At 36.8% G+C, this 20,900-nt stretch overlaps 1 protein-coding gene across 1 annotated transcript in view; it reads left to right on the forward strand.

The window, feature by feature from the left end:
* Window positions 1–20,900, forward strand: part of LOC107677977 (trithorax group protein osa) — a 72,586-nt gene that overhangs the window by 36,805 nt on the left and 14,881 nt on the right. The window contains exon 2 of the mRNA XM_016473057.1: window positions 5,496–7,148. Coding sequence (XP_016328543.1) covers window positions 5,496–7,148 — 1,653 coding nt within the window. The remainder of the gene's footprint in view (window positions 1–5,495; window positions 7,149–20,900) is intronic.

The following is a 20,900-nucleotide window of genomic DNA, read 5'->3' on the forward strand; positions in this document are numbered from 1 at the left end:
TTGTGAGATGAGCGTTTGTGCTCGTGCCGCAAAAGACAGAGTTTGAGGCAGAAAGCATCACCAGAGCCGAGCAGAAGACACCAACACACACATACTCACGGCGCACGCTCACACTAACGCAGTGGCGCATGGCTGCCGGGCTATTCTTTGTTTATTAGCATATCTAGATGACAGTGGCATCGCAGAGGCAGCGGTAATTAAGGGCACAACAATGGAAACAGTAATGATGATTGGCATACCATTACATGCCACAGGGAAGGAGGGAGGGAGAGAGGAAAAGAGAAAAAGAGTGCAGTGGGAAAAGAGATAAATGAAGAAAGCTTGCTCTTTTAATCTCAGCAGGGCTACTACCTCAGTGTGCATGCGGGTGTGCACGTGTGTGTTTGCTCTCTTGTTCGCCTGTGTGTAAATATGCACCAGCTCGTTTACTTTCGCTGGGAAGTCGCTTGTTTTCCTTTCCCCTCCCTGTCACACAAGCACACTGGTTTTTTGGAGATGGCTTATTCAGAAAGGAGGGGTTATCTTTCACCCCGTCCCACCTCTCCTAGCTTTTACTGCTTTAAAACACTCTATCCTCTACATGTCTCATCATATTTCATGCTAAAAGTCTTACTTTGCTCCCTGAGTATTTGTGACTTTTACATTTCACACTAGCACTGTTTTGCGATTAAAGGAATAGTTTGTGCCGAATGAAAATTCTCTCATTATGTACTGAAATGTTAGTTGTATAATTTACCTTAATGTTGTTCTAAACCTGTATGACTTTCTTTTTCTGTGCGACTCAAACTGATTGTTTGAGGAATATCCTGATCTGTCTTTTCCACACTGTTGTCCAAACATTTGGGGTCAGTACGTTTTTTCTTTTTAATTATTAGTTTTATTCAGCAAGGATGCATTAAATTAATCAAACATCGTAGTAAAGACATTCATAATCTTCAAAATGATTTTTATTTCATATGAATGCTGTTATTTAAACTTTCAGTCATCAAATGATGAAAAAGAAATCCTTAAAAAATATTAGGCAGCACAACTGTTTTCAAGATTGATAATAATAATAAATGTTTCTTAATCACCAAATGAGCATATTAAAATGACTTTTAAAGGGTCACGTAAAACTGAAGATATAATAAAAATAATATATTAAAGTAGAAATAAATATTATAAATAAAAAATAAAAAATTTTAATATTTCACAATATTACTGTTTTTATTAAATACATGCAGCTTTTGCTAGACTTTATAAACATTATAAAATCATACAGCCCCCGAACTTTTAAAACAGTAGTGTGTATAATGGAAGTGAATGAGAGCTGGGACTACAAGCTACAAAATGACTAAAAAATATACCAAAGTTTCCTTAAAGTGATACAAATGGCACACTCTGATTCCAAGTCATGTGATGGCAATTATGTGAGGAACAGACTGAAATTTAAGTCATTATTCACAAATAATCGTCCTCTCCAATTGTATCAAATGATTAATTGAAAACAACTGACTTAAAAGAACAAACTAGACATTATTCTCTTGTGAAGTTATTAATGTGCCAAGGACAGCAAGTGCAGATAACAACATTTTCAGTGAATAACATCTTAAATGCCAGTCTGTTTCTCACACAAAGTTATCGTATGATATTAGGATTGAAATATAGCACATAAGTTGTGTTGGCTATTTTTATGATGCTTTTATGGTGCTTTTTTGACCTTTTAGAACCTGGCAGCCCCAATCCTCATTAAATTTCATTATTTTTAAAAGAGAGCGGCCAAGATATTAATCAAAAATTCACCTTTTGTGTTCCACAGAGGAAAGAAAGTTGACTAAACAATGACATTTTTGGGTTTAATTGTCCCACAGGGATCAGTAAAGTACGTCTATCTCAGCACCTCTTTGAGGGTTTTTGTCTTTGTGAGTGTATGAGAGGTTGACTATGTGTTTTCCAGCGCACACACACACACACACACATATACACACACATTAGGCGTGTTTATGTTGGTCTATGAGACGAAACTGTTTATATGCGCAAAAAGTGTCTCCAGACCCCTCCCATTCTGTTTCTCTTGGCACAGACCCTCCCTCTGCCCTACTCTGTATCTCTATCTTTCTTTCTCTTGCACACGCACTCCTCATCCTGTGTTCTCTAACAAGAGGGACTGTCCTTAATTACCCTCTTTGTACAGCGAAACCAGTGCCGCCCTTAGGGGCAATGCCGCGCTTAAGGGGGGCCCCTCGCGCAGCTAAAGACGGCCCTAAATTAAACGTACAAGTAGAAGTAGCTTTCTTCAAAATCTTCCTCTTAATCATTGCTCAGATAATCTTCTGCTCTCCACAAGCCAAAAGTGAGTATATTTTGGCTCTTCTGAACTGAGTTGAATTAATGTTTTTCTAATTACTCTAACTGCACATTCAGTAATAATGGTACAGTGAACATTACTTCAATTATTTTGAACTTTGTTAGTCTGTAAAATCCGGTTAGTTGATTTATGGTGGTGGTTGAAGTTAAACGAACATTTTTATGAATAGTCATTTTGCCAGTCATTTGAATTACTGAGTGAGTCATTTAAGATAATAATGTGTCAAAGATTCCATAACTTTGTCTTGGCATCTGTGAAGAGTCCAAAAGCTTCTGAATCATTGATTCGTTTCAGATGACTGCACAGACAGGGACACAGTGGTTGAATAATCAGCCATTGCAGAGGTGGATCGATAGCAGCCGTCATGGAAAGCTGTGTGTGTGGACATGACAGCCAGGTCCAGACGCAAGAGGAATGAAGGATGAAGAAACAAATATAATAGCCTAGAAAGAACCCTACGCAGACCTGTTATTTACAATAGACAGCAAATAATTTGAACACACTAGGATATTAAGTAGTTAAACCAGGAATTCTAAGTAGTTAGGGTATAAGAACATGAGTAAATTCTAGTGCCTCTTACTGCTAATCAGTACTAATTTTAGATAGTTTTTTTATTAGATGCAGCATAAATGCATTTTAAGCTGGAGAGATAATTTACTAATTGTAATCCGTTACTGATTCCAGTTAGGGTTAGTTTGTAATCCATTACATTACACACTTTTGTTCTATAAGCAGATTACTTTTTGATTACTTTTAGATTACTTTTGACCTAACTTGTTTATCACATTGATTTAAATAGGAAAATCTTGTACCATGTTGATATAAAAATACAAAGGGAAAGGAGATATATTCCATTCATGGTTATTAAGAACATGATGTGCATTAATCCGACTACACTGGTTGAGTTCTATATTATTGATTCACTACATAACGAATGACTCTAATGAGCTGATTTTTTTTAGTGAATCAAACTGAATTAATTATTTTAAATTGGGCTACGCTGGTCACACTGTAGGTTCTGTGGTGATGTTGCTGTGCCATTGAATAAGTAATGCAGCGAACTATTTGAGAATGTTTGAGTACAGTATGTATTACAGGTGCTAGTACTGCTAATGGAACTGAATGTCATTCATGCATCCAATGTCAATCATGGTTTTGACACGGTATGCAGTCCAATAAACATACTAGCATGCATTTTTGTAGTTTTTGTTGGTTTTTATTGATTGTTAAGGTAGTATTTTATTAATAATTCTTAGTATTGGTGATGGTGGCTGTTGTATTTTTACTATTGTTCTAATTGACACTTTGGTCTCTGGTACTATTTGATGCTTTTTATTTTAATCTCAATACCCACCAAATCCATCAACCCAATTATTGAAATCTACCATTACACACACTCAAACTGCACTAATTTACTAATCCCCTCTCATCACGGTACCATTCTGTTTGTTTAGCATCCTGCATGTGTGTATATGTGTGATTGTGTGTGTGTGTGTGTGTGTGTGTGTGTGTGTGTGTGTGTGTGTGTGAGTGAGAATACAGGCTCTAAAATGAAGGCTGCATTAATTCATATTCTGTTACACATGCACAGACACTCTTCCTTTTCGTCACGTGTTCACACTGTCTCTTTTTCAAACACAGACACACACACACATGCACGGCAGGGTGGACTGCGCAGACAGCTTGGCGATGCCGGGGAAGGTGTGTCTCCAGAGTTCCATTGTTCTAGTCAGAGAGGAATCTATGTGGAAAACCTCCTAGATAAAAAGGGGGTGGGGAATGGGGGGATAAAGGAAGAGAAAGGAAGAAAGAGTGCTTTTGTAGGAAGTGGACTAGCAGTGTCCACAAACCAGCGTCTTTGGAAGGGGGTGTGAGGTGTAGTGTTTATATATTCCTGTATCGTATCTAGGCAGATGCAATGTAGGGAGCTGTCAAGAATGTTTTTTTCTATATGATATGTACAAGGCAATATTCTGTCATGGTTTTCCCAATGGCTTTTACAAGTCTGAGAAAGAGCTTAAAAATGGATAATGGAGTCAGGATCCTCATAAAATAGAGAGAATGTAGAAGAAGAAACAAGAATGAAAAAATACTGCACATTCTTCTGCAGCTGGAATGTTACAGTAAATTATTCATCCCATCAAGAATCCATTTCGTGGAGGTCTCTCTTCATTCGTCTCTCTATCTCATTCTTTCTCAATTTTTCTATAAGGTTAAAAGTGCCATGGAACACACAGGATTTCTAGCTGCACTGGGACTAAAATCCACCAAGACACTGTCTTTCCGGTCATCTCCTCTCTCTCTCGTTCTCTTACTCTCTCTGTCTTTTTGTACCTCTCTTTTGGGAGTCCACTAGTCGCTTAAACGATAAAGAAAAAGGCTAAAAATGTGTTGCTGTCATGAATTGAAACTGCTAATACATGATTTTTCTTGTTTATTTTGTAAGACCAGAATGAACACTTATTATTTTAGTTTACTAGCATTCTATTTTAAGTTTCATTCAGTGCTTTACTTTAATAGTAGGAGTCCCTTGGAGGCCACACATCTAAAAAATGCCCAGGCTCTGTCTTTTATATAATGTGATTTGCAAGTTTGCAAACATCTTCATTCTGAATGTGAATGAGGCGCTTTTGATTGGCGGCTCTTTAGTCTTAATCCGCTAAGAGGGCTCTCCATAGGGCTAGAATTGGGGAGGATGGGGTAAGAGAGAAGGCGTTCAGGGTGCTGACCCACGCACTAATGGAAACGGTCTGCTGAATGATCCCACTTTTGGCACCATTGGACAACAGCTGGGCCCTTGGAAGGCTCAGACCCAAAAAAGCCCATTTTGGAAACAGGCATTCATAGTGGTAGTGTTTGAAAGATAGAGCCTTGAGATCCCTACAGACCATTTGTGGGCAGTAACAGAGCAGTCAGCTTGTGGTAACAATCAATTTGTTGCCAAAAAAATAAATAAATACTTGAGAAACGTGAATGAATGTCCAGATTTGGACTCTTAGTAAATGTTGTCGCATAACATTAAACAATTCTGGTTAGCAATCTTCTGTGTGGTTTTTTTTATTTTTATTTTTTTTTGAAGGTCACCATTCTGTTTTCCTTGAAGCAACTTGCTGTGATAACAAGGCTGTGTCTCTCTGTGTCTCCACAGCTGCCAGGATCTCTGAAGAGGAAATTGTCTGGTGCTGTCGAGAGTTCTGCATCACTAAACGGGGTCTCTGACACGTCTATGACCCAGGGAGGTGGCAAACGACTATGTCTGGAAGATGTCACCCTGGCCATGGGCCCCAGCTACCCTCAGCCCCCATTCCCTTCTGGAATGGGCATCCAGGGGGGTGTTCTGGAAGCTAATCGACTGAACAGCAACAACAATAATTTGGGCTCTCCATATTCCGTACCCCCAAATGCTAGTCCTGGATCAACACCAGGCACCAGGGGAGGCTCAGGGGGCTTGACAAGTAACTTCAACCCAAATGGGAGTTCAGCCACTCCTTCAGTGGAACAAGAGCTGCAGGAGATTTTGGATGAACTTACAAAGAACCCTGATCCCTCTTTACCAGAGCTTGACATTGAGAAGATCTTAGGAAAAGAAAGTGATGACCAGGCAAGTACAGCTGGAGGTTTTGTCCACCCAGAAGGTAATGGCACCCCTAAAAGGTCTCCACAGAGACAGTCACACCTGGAGGCCCACCTCACTCAGTCCCCCGGTTTCTCTCAAGCTGGGTCCCCTCAAGTTGGTCCAAGTCCTGCTGGGGCACCATATACCCTACCACATCCTTCCAAACCAGTTCCGTCTCCACTCTCAGCATCACCCCTGTCCTCCTCCTCTTCACAAGGGCAAAATCAAGCACGGTCACCCATGCTTTCTGCCGCCCTATCGAGCCGGCCCGGATCTAACTGGCATGATGTGTCCCGGGCTCAACAGCTTCAGCAGATAGCATCGAATAGTAAGCATCATTCTAACAACAGTGCAGGTCCCCCACCTGCACAGTCGGGGTTGTCTGGATTGGGCCAGCAGAGTACGTCTTGGGCTGGTCCCTCTCCACCTTACCGACCTGGGGATAAACTGCCTAACTCATCACCTCATCAGCAGCCCTTCAGCCCAGCAGGAAATATTCAGAGCCCCCAGAGTTCTCTAATCTCTAGCATGGCTCCAGCCCCATCCACCGGACCTTCACCACCCTACAGGCCAGAAAAGCTAGCCAGCCCAGCAATTGCTCAGCCCCCTTTCAGCCCCCAGAACAGCATTCTGTCTGGAAATGCCCCACCAGGAGTTTCCGGCACTTCAATCCAAGGTTCTCAGGCAAGTTATCTTCCTGGTGTTGCCCCAACATCAAACAACACTCGACCATCACCTCCTTACCGACCAGATAAACATCCCAGTCCAGCTGGGCAATGCCAACCAGGAACGCAACCTCCCACACAAGGACATCTTTTCAACTCGCAAAATAATCAAGCACCTGCAATGTCTAGTCAGCTGTTCAAGGCCATCACATCCAACCAGCCACCCAGTAGCCTCAAGCTCCTAATGCAGGCACAGGGAAAACCCTCACAGCTGCAACTAAACAAGACCACCACAGCTGGTATGGGTCCAGAACCATACTCTTTCAACAACACCAAGCCGTTACGACATTTTGACCCCAATCCCTCTGTGGCCAAGCTGGGTCCTCTGGCTGTGGGAGGATACCACAATGCTAGCATGCAACCCATGGCGCCCACCTCAGCCACAGGACATGGGCATCTTCTCCCACAGCACATGCAAAGGGGGATGCCTGCTGGTGGTATTGTGCCTCACTGCAGAGATGTGAGTACTGTTTCTTGCTTGTTAAATTTGTGTGTAAAATGTCATATGTTGCAAAACATATTTTCACAAATAACATCAAGCTAGTATAAAACTCGACTTTTGATATGAGCTTAAGGATTTTCATTACCTTCAGGACTTGTGGTTTCTTTGTGTCTAACTTGATGTGTTTAGCCACGAGACTGACACTTTACTTTAAAAGGGTTAGTTTACCCAAAAATGAAAATTCTGTCATTTAATTACTCAGCCTCATGTCGTTCCAAACCCACAAGATCTTAGTTCATCTTTGGAATAAAAATTAACATATTTTTGATGAAATCCAAGAGCTTTCTGACCCTGCATAGACAACAACACAACTGACACGTTCAAGGCCCAGAAAGGTAGTAAGGACATCATTAAAATAGTCCATATGACATTAGTGGTTCAACCGTAATTTTATGAAGCTACGAGAATACTTTTTGTGCGCAAAGAAAATAAAAATAACTTATTTCTTCTCTTCCACGTCAGACTTCGACGCGCATTCACGACAGTACCACAATGCATACATGTGGATTCCTCTTCTTGCAGACGCATTGTTTTGCATAATTCTCGTAGCTTCATAACATTGCGGTTGAACCACTGATGTCACATGGACTATTTTAATGATGTCCTTACTACATTTCTGGACCTTGAACATGGTAGTTCCGCTGCTGTCTATGCAGGGTCAAAAAGCTCTCAGATTGCATCAAAAACATCTTAATTTGTGTTCCGAAGATGAACAAAGGTCTTACGGGTTTGGAACGACATGAGGGTGAGTAATTACTGACAGCATTTTCATTTTGGGTGAACTCTCCCTTTAAGTACAGGCAATAGATGACTTCTGTAGTTGTTTTTCCTCAGACTGTGATGCATTTGTGTTGTCTTCATAATTCTTGATTTATAGAGTCGACAGATGATTTAGCACACTGATAAAAGAGACAAAAGAATTACATTTAGACAGCAGGGCTTCTAAAATTACGAAATTAAAATCAAAATATACAAGAAGAGGGAATTACATCCCTGGTTTTTCCATTAGCTTGTGGAGCTTTGGGTATGCTCACTTCATACAGGGGGAGACTGTTTCTGAAAAATGGAGTAGGCACCCTGTGGTGTGTGCCATGGGAAGGGAGGGGAGTGGGTGTTCCGACTCTGATGTGTGTATAAGGAGGGCAAGTTAGGAAGCTCCAAAGGTTAATTGAATGGACAGCTGAACAGAGAGTGAAGGAATGTGAGTCTTTGTAAGTGATTAGCATTCATGCTAAGAGGCTGAATATGCTCAGTCCATCTCTGTTAATTAGGATAGGGACAAAAATACTGTTTTTTTTTTAGTTGTTTTGATAGTGTATCATGTCTAAAAATATCATTTCTTGAATCAAAAAAAGAGAAGGAAAAAAGCCACATTTTAAGTTATTTGTTTTGTGCAACCTGAGAGAAAACTTGAGTTTTATTCTTTCTTTTTTTTTTTGCTCTTAAGTGAGGGTATGTGTGTTTGTTTACGCAGTAAAGAGCAGAGGCTTTATGACTGTGTGTGTGTGAGTGTGTTTGTATTTCCATGCTAAAGAGAGAAAGGCAGTGTGTGTAAATGTGTGTGACTATAGAGTTTCAAAGTACCGCTGTGCATTCTGTCTCCCTGCGTGGCGGTCTGTTTGAAGACAGAGTCCCCCTCTTTCAGCCCAGTAGTTCTCTTTCATCACACCAATGAAAGATAATGAATTTTAGAGGAGACTGAGATTGAGGAAGAAAGAGAAAAGGGGGCCAGTTTCTTTTAGTGTCTTGGCATGCATGGTTGCAAACTAAAGAGGGACTCAAAACTTCTACCCCCCAAACTGACTGGCTCTCTCTCTCTTTCTCTCTCTCACTCACACACACACACACACACAATCAGAGTTATTCAAAACCACATTTAACAACTCAACTCACAATGATTTTTGTTTATGATATGAGATTAGATTTTTGTCCATCTTTTAGTAATTTCTAATCTTGGACATTTTGAATTAAACATTATTAGTTATAAATTAACATTTATAAATATATTTAATGTATTTAATATATATATACACATATATATATATACATATATATATATATAAATACACACAATACAAATTATATTTTAATAAATGTATTTATATTTATCACGTATAGTATAGATTTTTATAATTACTGTTTGTAATATGTAAAAAAATTTTACATTTTACATATTACACTTATGATATATTTATGTAAAAATATATAATATGTAATTACAGTATATATAACTAAATGAATAAACTTACACAAGTAACCACTAAATAGGAAAGTGTTTGTAATTGTTTTGGTAAAACTGTGTGGCGCGTCTTATAATAAACACACCATGTACGTCTATTTCCTCGAGGAGCATAAACGGGTAGAAAACAAAAGTTTGATTGTTATCAAGACTCATGATTCACAAGAAATATACAGCAACACAGGTATTTTCCCAGCAGGAGCAGCTTTCTCGTAGTCGTTGACTCAAGTGGGGATCCCCTCCTCCTACTGAACACCTCTCTCTCTTCTCTCTGTCATGCTTACAGTTTGTGGAGGAAGTCTGTTTGTCTGTGTGCTCAGAAGCAGAAGTGAGATTGCCTTTTTTATCTTTGTAACCTCTCTGACACTCCTCAATTATGGAAAGTAAGAAAAATCTTCAGAGCGATGAATTTATTGTAAAAAGCCCAGAACCAGGAAGAAGCGAGAAAGAGAGAGACGAGGATGGGGACAAGAGTTGTTAAACGTCGAGAAAGTAAATTTCTATGTGAGATTTTAGAACAAACACATTTTCTCCTCATCTTGCTGTCTGTTTGTAGTCAGTTCCAGTTACCTAGATATGAAAAATCCTTTTATCCTTTCCTCTACTTGCCTTTTTGACATCAGTGACAAATTCTTTGTTTCACTCTGTCTCTTTGTGCTTCTTTTCTCCCCCTTTTTGCTGTCTTCTGTGCCTTGGTGTGACAGATTGGATAACCCTAGCGGTGTGTGTGTGTGTGTGTGTGTGAGAGAGAGAGAGAGAGAGAGAGAGAGAGAGAGAGATTGGTTGGTTTATTTGCCCTCACAGCAGCAGTGGACACTTGACCACATGTACTGAATATACACACTCTCTCACACGAAGCCTACATGCTATAAACATGGCTGATTTGTTTTTGTGGTGTGTGCTGTCATATAAGCATAGCTGCTTCTTTCCACATCTCTGTGTGTTTAAGTGGTTGCTGGAGAACCTCAGGTGTGGCTTCAGCTGATTGGTTTATGTGACTAGAGACATTTTTGATGTCATTTCTCTAGTGCCAAATTGATGTTTAAGTGACTCAGTGAATCTGAGGTCAGAAGGAAAGCATGTGAGTGATGTCAAAGCACGGTGGAGACATGGTTGAATGGTGGAGAGAGTTGAATTTATAGGGGTTGAGGAACTGTGCTGCCTCTACTGTTTATAATATCAACTTTCATCTCTCCTAAAAGTTCATCAAATATAGAGTTGTTGACACTCAGATGATTTGGTTTTGAAAGAATGAAATCAGAAATGTTGATATAAAAAGATTCTGTTGAGAATTTTCATATCAAACTGCAGTCATTTTTTCAAAGTATACTTGACACAAAACATAACTGAACATTTGAAGGATTAAATGTTAATCTCCCACCATAAACAATCTCCACCAGTGTTATTGTAGTATTATTTAAATACTGTTATAGTATTTATTAATTTAGCTTAAATTTATATATTTTTTATATTTTCAGTTTCATTTTCATTTGGCAAGTTTTAGTAATTTTGTTACATCATTTTGTATTTTATTTATTTATTTATTTTTAGTTTTTTAATATTTTTATTAGTGCTGGCCAACGATTAATCACGATGAATCGCATCCAAAATAAAAGTTTTTGTGTACATAATATATGTGTGTGTACTGTGTATATTTCAATTTAATTCAATTTAAGTTTATTTGTATAGCACTTTTCACGATGCAAATCATTGCAAAGCAGCTTTACAGAAAATTAAAGTTTTTACATTATATTTAGGAGTAGTTTATCAGTGGCGACTATGTAAGGTATGTTGCGATCAAACTTATAGCAAAATTTGGTAGTTTTGTATGCTGTCAGAGGGTTGGCATCATCTGAGGTCTTCTGGGGGGTTGGCATCATCTCTTCTCAGGTAAACATTTATTATGTATATATATATAAATATACACACATGCATGTATATATTTAAGAAAAATATATTATGTTTTTATATTAAATATTTTTATATACTGTATATAAAAATATTTAATATAAAAACATAATATATTTTTCTTAAATATATACATGCATGTGTGTATATTTATATATATATACATAATAAATGTTTACCTGAGAAGAGAAATAAATATACACAGTACACACACATATATTAAATAAACTAAAACTTTTATTTTGGATGCAATTAATTGCGATTAATCGTTGCCCAGCACTAATTTATTTTTATTTCAGTAATTTTAGTACTTTAGTTTGAAAATTATAAATGTTGCCTTGGCGACTAACTGAAATAAGTTTTAGTAAGCTTAATTTTTCCATCTAATATTTATCATTTATTGTATTACACCTCTATTTCATTCATTTTAGTTAACAATAACAACACTGATCTCCACTCAGCCCTGTTGGTATGTATATGTATGTATCGCTCTTTTCTCTCTTGTTTGTGTGTTCATGTCCTTCCTTCAAGGCTGAAATTGTGGGGTGGTGGATTGGCTATATACATGGGAGAAAATATTTCATACCAACACTACACACACACATTCACACACATCCACAGCAGTCTTCCCAGCAGGGTGTGGAGAGTCTAACCTTGTTTTGTGCCTCTCCTCTGCTTGGGCAAGTTCAGTGATTTTAACCATTTTTAAAAGCTCTAAGTGGGTCAGCTGTACATAACTGCACATGTGTCTGAGAGAAATGCCGAGACAGACAGACAAAGGGAGGGCAGGTCACTGCTGCCACACATTTCCCCACATGCTATCTATGGGTTCTGTGCCATGCATGTGTTTGTGTTTGTTTTATATTTGGAAAGTTGACGTGTCCTGTGTGACGTTGTACTCCATATAAAACTGCTGTAAGTTTCTAATTATTTGCTAATTCTTTTATTCATTCATTTTTGTGAATGCAGCTTTTATGACTTTAATTGTCTATACTTTATTCAGTTGTTACATCACAGGACCATTTAATATGAACTAGTGAAGGCAAATAAGGCTGTTAAGATGTTTGTATTAATTTTAAATTTCATTGACGTGTCATGCGCAAAACATACGAAAATGTATGGCCACAAATGCAAAAGCAACTTAAAATCTTCTTGGGAAAGCTTTTTGTGTGTCCCATGTGAGATTTAGATATCATCTGATTAGAGTGCACCCCACTGTTTCCTGTGTGTAACTACAAACTCAGCATGAGCCATGATGTCCGATTCACAAACTAATGACTCATCTGTGAACTTTCTTTTTTTTTAATTTTTTTTTATGAGTCGGTCAAAAAGATTAATAAAACAGCCTCAACCTTGCTGGTTTGAAACAGACTCAATGAGTCAATGAATCCTTCATAGCCATTATGGATTTCACAACTGATTCTTATTCTCTCTCACTAAACCGCAAGTCTTCGACTCGAAATGAAACGGGAGCAATTGCTGTGATTGGTAGCTACACTTTTGTTTCGGACACTTTAGACTTTTGGTGTATACATTAATTAATATATTCTATAATACAGTGCTTAAAAAGAAATATTAAATATTTTGCAAAATATCAGGTCTCTTGCTCGACTATGAGGTCCAATTGTAATCAACTGTAATGAGAACTTTTTATGGGTGACATGTAGGAAAAAATATAAACTCCACATTTTTATTTATATTTAAATAGCACAATTACTATCAGAATGTATGAAGAAACCACCCTATAGTTTATATAATTTAAATTTTCATCACAGCACACATCATCACACAGCACACAGCAGTGACTGTTGTCCTAAATATTTTTATTTTACTTTATTTCATTTTTTATTTTATTTTTATTTTTTTATTTTTTTGTCTGAATGTGTCCACTACCCTTATGTCTTACAGCTTAGCCCGTACTGAAGAGTTCATATTAGGGACACAAATAATATCTTGATTTATTGTAATGAAACTGACAAGGAGGTCTTAGACTAAATGCCTCCTTTAATTTTATTCAGTGTGTATAAGAAAGAAGCCTTGTTGTGTCAGCTTCTGTGCTTTGTACCCGGAGGAGACAGAGAGACAGAGATAGAGAAGACATTCAGCAATCCAAGCCCTCATCAGTATTTTATTAAGGGAACAAGAGGGTTTTGCCTGCTTTCCACACACACAAATGCATATTCCTGCTCTTCATATTCACATTTCCAGCCGCCAGAATCTACAGACGTACTCTCAGTCAATGTCAAACACATTTACCTATCCTCTCTGATTCTTTGTTTTGTGTGTGTGTGTGTGTGTGCGCGCGCATGTGTGCGTGTGTGTGTGTGTGTGCGTGTGTGTGTGTTGTTGCTGTTTTAGCAAGAACGGCAACGATTAAACCCATCTGCACCAAATGCTCTCTCTCTGTCTGTTCAAAGGCAGCTCATGTTTAATTCTCTCGTTTTTTCATCTTACTGTGGTGGGAGAGAGGAGGGGACAGATGCTAGAGGAAGAGAGAGAGGGAGGGAGGAGAGGAGTGTCAGTGTAGAGACACCGAGAGAGTCTGACTCCAGACAGGAGTCTGGAGGCAGACATACAGAAAAAGCATAGTGTGTGTGAGCGACACTGAGAAAGAGAGAGTATGTGAGTTTAGTGAGGGAAGAAGAGAGAGAGAGAGAGAGAGAGAAGGAGGGAGGGAGAAAGTGGAGGTGGAAAGGGAGAGACAGACAGGAGGCAGACAGAGTGAGACAGTCTTGGCGACTGAGTTCTGGGAGCTGCTTTACACACACACACACACACACACATGTTCTAAAAGTATCTGAGTGATATACACAGTCTATAAAAAATATCCACCTACACAAGAACTCTGATTGTTTAATATCAATGGACTAGCTCAGATTTATTCAGGACTGAGGCAAAAGCAGCCTCTTGGATGTTCTTGTTAGTCATTCTCGTCTGTTTAAGATGTGTACAATATGAAGTTATGTCAAAGCAAATCATGTTTATTTTAAATACATATAACATGAGCATACTTTTCAAGCAAAAACATATTTAAAAGGTTAGGTTTTAAATGTAAAAACAATAGATATGCTGTTTACAATGAAGACAAATATACTGTATTTGTTGGTCAGTCTTTAAAAACCAAAATGAGCATAAAATCTATGAAAGCCTGTTTCCGCCATATATGAAAAAATCTAAACTACAAATGATGTAATTATTAGATAAATCTTATTTTGATATAAAAAGCCAGAATTATGACTTACTAAGTTAAAATTAGTTGAAAGTGGAATGATAAGTTATAACTGATTTTATAATTTTGACTTTTTACAGTATATCATAATTATGACTTTTTTGTCATAATCATTACTTTTATCTCATATTAAATTATGACTTAATACTTTTTTGTTTAAATTTGATTTACCAAAACGTTTTTTTTTTTTTATGTGGCAGAAATGAGCATCCATAGTAATGCAGTGCCGTTCACTACCGACAACAAGTATTATTACCCTTAGTATAATTTAAATCAGCAGATCCTCATTCACGAGCAAAACAGCTCATTCATTCAGTGTCAATCTGAGTCTTTGAATTCACATTCAATATAGTGACTTGTTCAGTGAAGTGCATGTTCATTCAATAGTTCAAACCAATGAAATGTTCACATTCTGTGCTCAGATGCTATTGGCTTGTGCTCTGATTAGTCACTGAAGGCAGGAAAACCCAAGCAGTCCAACATTTTGAACAAGAGAGATGTGAACTAAAAATACCAGTGCGTAGAAATGAATGAGAACTGTCCAGTTGTTTAAAGGGTTAATTCAAAACCACAAATTAATTCATGAATGAAATGCCAATATGTTTCACTCTGTATCGTTGTCATGCTGTAAATTCCTGTTGAGTCTATAATTCCCGGCTGAAGTTGCTAAACTGCTCTCTTTGTATATTTAACATCAGTTTATACAAACTAGGCTACATGACCAGCCACGTGTGTGATGACTTTTGGATTTGGTTAGACACTGTGTTTGTGTTACAGCGGGTTATATAAATGTCAGACTGAGTCTAACGCAACATGAAGCCATGTGTTGACAGTGATGACTGACTGTGTATTGAGTTGGAAATAATATAGGATGGGACTTGATTTGATTGACTGGATCATTAAAAGTTAGGTTTGATATTGGATTATATTTTTGCCAGCTGATATGAACTTGGTGACGTCAGCAGAAAAGAAAACGTGCTTCAGAGGCACAGAAGGTACATTTGGAGTAGCAAAATCTTTAGTTCAGACAGTTTATGTCTGTTCTTTTTCGTTATTATTGTCAAATATTTTCATTATAGTTCAGTATGACAAAGGATCATGTGTCCAAATGCCCTCATCCTCAGAAACCATGACCAAAACTACCCAAGCTAAAAGAAAATATGACCCAGATGACATTAAATACTGGTACGGGTTCAATTTCAGTGAGGACAAACATGGTTGGTGCTTTGTTTAGTGAATTATTGGCTCCTGAGAGCATGAAAGTCAAAAGTTCAGAAGGCCATCAAAGTTCAAACGACAACCAAACACTCCAAACTACAAAGAAGAGCCTGTGGTTAGTCTGATCTTAATATATTGCAGGAAAATGGCCAGTTTATAGTTAAGATTAATACCATTTAATGTTGTATTTCAGAGACATTCTCATTTACTTTTGCATCGTAAACAATTTTGGGTCTGCGTTGGGTTGCCACTCTGTGTTCTAATGTAAAATCTGAGCCTGAAGCCAAAGCGGTTGAGAAGCAGTGATCTAGACAGCAGCTCTTGCTGTGGTGGATGCTGATTCAGTCTTTTCTCCTCTCAACGCCTTCCTGCTCCTGTTTGGGTGTGTTTCTCTCTCTCTCTCTCTCTCTCTCTCTCTTCTACCATTCATTCTGTCTGACATGCAGTCGTTTGTTGTTGTCTTTTCCTTGCCTTCTTCCAGACACCCTGTGGAGAGAGTGATGAAGGAGAATACAGGAGAATACAGAAGAGGGAGAAAATGACGAGGAGGGAGAGGGAAAAAAAAGAGGGTGGTGGCGTAAAACTAGCGCTGAGCGTTTGAGCCTTTGTTCTACTTTTATGTTGAGCAGGAATAAAAAATTCTGCGGTGCGGTTAGAGAATTACCAGATCTGAGTTTGATTCGTGCATTTAAATGTGTGCTGTTGCTTTAATAAGGATGTGTTTTCTTGAGCAGGTTAAAGATATCAGTCAAGTGCAGTGTGTCACTGTTTCAACAAAATTGATTTCTCTCTCTCGTGCTTTTTCTCCCCATCCATCTCATCTGTCCCAATAATGCACTCCCAGCTATAAATATATTATTTTAAGGGTGTAGAATACAACAATCACAAGCATCCCCCCCAAAAAAACCAGCAACAACTGTGTACACCAACACAATGACATCCAATCACATTTCACTTACTTCAAGAGACATTAACGACATAGGGCTACAACAAAGGATTCTGAACTATGAACACTTGGAACTGAAATCATTTGATTACACTGAGCATAATGAACAAGACTTGGAAGATGAAATAGCCCCCGATAACATGTTTTTCTCATCTATCAATATTAGCTGTAACTACTTTACTGAAGATGATTATAACAACAGTATCAACTCAGAAGGGAAATTTTCAATCATACACTTCAACAGCAGAAGCATTTATACAAACTTCAATACTATCAAAGATTATTTACAACAGTTTATACATCCATTCAGTATTATAGCAATATCTGAAACATGGTTCAATGAGGATAAAGGAATTGATTTTGAATTAGTAGGTTATGACCTCAATTATATAAACAGAGTAAACAAAGCAGGTGGGGGAGTTGCTATATATGTCCATAAAAATTTTAAGTTTAAAGTAATTGACAAGATGACATTAACAATAAATGATATAATAGAATGTATATCGATTGAAATTTACAATGAAAAGAAAAAAAATATTATTATAAGTTGTATATATAGGTCACCGGGTTCAAGTATGGAGTCATTTATTGACTGGATGGAAAAAATATTTTCTATAACAAGTAACAAAATGCTATTCATATGTGGAGATTATAATATAGATCTGATAAATCCAAATAAACATAAAATAACAGATGAATTTGTGAACAGGATGTACAGTATGAGTTTATACCCAACCATCACTAGACCCAGTAGAATTACTTCACACAGTGCCACACTCATTGATAATATTTTCACAAATAACATTGAATACACTAATGTCAGTGGCCTAATGATATGTGACATAACTGACCGTCTTCACATTGTATGATGACGATTATAAAAATAACAAAACTCCCCAAAAAGCTGTATATAAACATATAAAGACAGAAGAAGCAATTAATTCACTCAATTACGACTTAATGGAACAAGACTGGAACATTGTATACAGAGAGAAAGATGTGGATAGAGCGTACAATAGTTTTTTAGAAATATTTAGCACATTATATAACAAAAACTGTCCCATTCGTCGAATCAACTACAAAAATAAATGTATAAAATGTCCATGGTTAACTAAGGGTTTACAAAATGCTTGTAAAAAGAAAAATACTCTATATAGACAATTTATTAAATTAAGGACAAAAGAATGTGAAAACAGATATAAATCATATAAAAATAAATTGACTAATATAATAAGAACTAGTAAGAAATTATACTATAAAAATGTATTAAATGAAAACAAAAATAATATTAAAGGGGTATGGGGTATAACTATAGACCTGTCTCTCTGCTACCTCAGTTTTCAAAAATTTTAGTGAAATTATTTAACGATAGATTAGAAAAATGTATAGATAAGTATGATATAATAAATGAAAGTCAGTATGGTTTTAGAGCAAAGAGGTCAACATCAATGGCCATAATTGAAGCTGTGGAGGAAATCACAAACACCCTAGACAGAAAAAAATATGCAGTTGGAATATTTATTGATTTAAGGAAAGCCTTTGATACACTCAATCATTCAATCTTACTCAATAAACTGGAAAGATATGGCATTAGGGGAGTGGCTTTGAACTGGATCAAAAGTTATTTAACTGAAAGACAACAGTTTGTGAAGTTGGGCGGGTTTACGTCACAGTGTCTGGGCATTGCTTGAGGGGTCCCACAAGGATCAGTATTGGGTCCTAAGTTATTTAATTTATATATAAATTACATATTCCATGTATCTAAATTATTGAAACTGATATTATTTGCTGATGATACTAATATATTCTATTCTAGTGATAATTATAATACACTTATAAATATAGTAAATAAAGAATTAGTAAAACTAAAAACATGGATGGATGTTAATAAATTATCTCTGAATTTAAATAAAACTAAAGTAATGATGTTTGGCAATTATAAAGAAAACTCAGAAGTATTAATAAATATAGATGGTGTTGCAATAGAAAAAGTGTCAGAAATTAAATTCTTAGGGATAACTATTGACAGTAAATTAAGCTGGAAAACACACATCAGATACATACAAGGTAAATTATCCAAAAGTATCTATATAATTAATAAAGTTAAATATGCCCTGGAATATAATGCATTATATATATATTGTATTGTTCATTAGTTTTGCCCTACTTAACTTATTGTATAGAAGTTTGGGGCAATAACTATAAAAGTTCACTACATCCCCTCTTCATACTTCAAAAACGTGCAGTTAGAATCATACATAAGGTGGGATATTTTGATCACACAAATATATTATTTCTGCAATCCAGACTATTAAAACTTTTTGATTTAGTTGATTTTTATACTGCACAACTCTTGTATAAAGCCAACAAAAATGAACTACCGGGCAATATTCAAAAGTTCTTTACAGGAAGAGAGGGGGCCTATAATCTGAGGGGATGTGGGAACCTTAAAGTCCAGGTGGTGAGAACCACCAGGAAAAGTTTGTGTGTGTCTGTGTGTGGTGTCAAACTTTGGAATGGTTTGGGAACACATCTCAAGCAATGCCCAAATATTTACCTATTTAAATCAAGATACAAAGAAATGGTGTTGAAAAAATATAAGGCTGAGGGAGGGATCTTGGTGTTCTAAGGATTGTGATTATGGGGTGATGGTTATTGTATAAAAAACGGTAGTAGGGATGATCATAATTGTTCTTACTATTAATATTGATACTATAAATGGTGATATAATTACAACAGAACGGGATACGATTACATAGCTGAGCAAATAATAATAATGATAATGACGAGAGCAGATATTAATGTTTATTATAAATATTATTGTTATTTTAAAACTGTGATTTAACAATATAATAGGATATGATTATATTTTATATATTACATGATTATTATAAATACTGGGACATATTAGAATGTTTATGATAATGAGGATTATTATAATGTATTATTGTGATTATTGAGACGGACATATTGTATTTGGGTATTTGTATATAACTATTATAATATCACATAAATTATTAGTAACAGACAATGGCAGCAACCGTATGGTGTAATATATGGGAATTAATTGGGGGTGGGAGCAAATAAGTTCTACTTTTTTCCACTCCCTTTTGAGCAGGTATTATATGTGTAAATATGTGTATGGATATGTGTAACATAATTGTATAGAAATAAACTTAAACTTAAACATCTATAAAATTGCCTTCATTTACTGGTGATAGTATGCTACAAATGTTTCAGTGCCTAATATCAGAGCATCATATCATGGTGTAGAACTGTGCAAGTCAAACGTATAACCTTATTTTAGACCAAAAAAGCAATTTCAGGGTATTTTGGAAGTAGCTAGGAATTTAAAATCACCTTTTCAACCATGCAAAAGAGTAAAAAGCAATGGAAATGTCTGAAGTGAGGATGCATTTTGTAGTTACGCTCAGCTCTAAATATTTAATCAGCTGGATATTGCTCTTCTGTAGAGTAAAACAAGCTCACATAGTGAACATTACAAATGATTGCTTTGAGTCATTCTTTTGAATGAATCAGTCAATCTGGTTCACAATGTGGTCTTAATGGTTCATTAGCAAATCAGTCTAAATTAGACTGTTATTTATTTGTTTATTTTAATTTCGTATCTAGTAACCACAGATGATTGGAAAGGTTGTGGTAAATCCACTGGTCATTAACACAATCCATCTAAAAGATTTGCATAGCAGAAATAAATGCTCTGATTTATTGCATCTATTCAAACCACCGACCTATAAACAACCACATTTATACACTCATGCAAACATCCTCCTCACGACTAGAAATGATTCCAACAGGCCTATTGTAGAGTACAAAGTGAAGTCTTTCAGATTGTGCAACACTGAAGGTTCAGTCATAGCACTGTGGTTTATTTTGTGAAATCTACTCAACTAATGCCACAAGCCGTAGACACACCCAATCCTATTGGCCGAGGGACATGCGGAGGGGCGTGGTTACGATCCACTAAGCTACCAAGTCGACCACTTGTAGACATTACGCCCACAATGTGTTTGTTCCTGTCTGCTATACACGTGTGTGTGTGTGTGTGTGTGTGTGTGTGTGTGTGTGTAACAAACCAGACGTGTGTATGTGTAACAAACCAGACGTGTGTGTGTGTGTGTGTGTGTGTGTGTGTGTGTGAGAAAGAGA

Source organism: Sinocyclocheilus anshuiensis, unplaced genomic scaffold (genome assembly GCF_001515605.1).
Source record: "Sinocyclocheilus anshuiensis isolate Anshui unplaced genomic scaffold, SAMN03320099.WGS_v1.1 scaffold1673, whole genome shotgun sequence".
Taxonomy (NCBI): Eukaryota; Metazoa; Chordata; class Actinopteri; order Cypriniformes; family Cyprinidae; genus Sinocyclocheilus; species Sinocyclocheilus anshuiensis.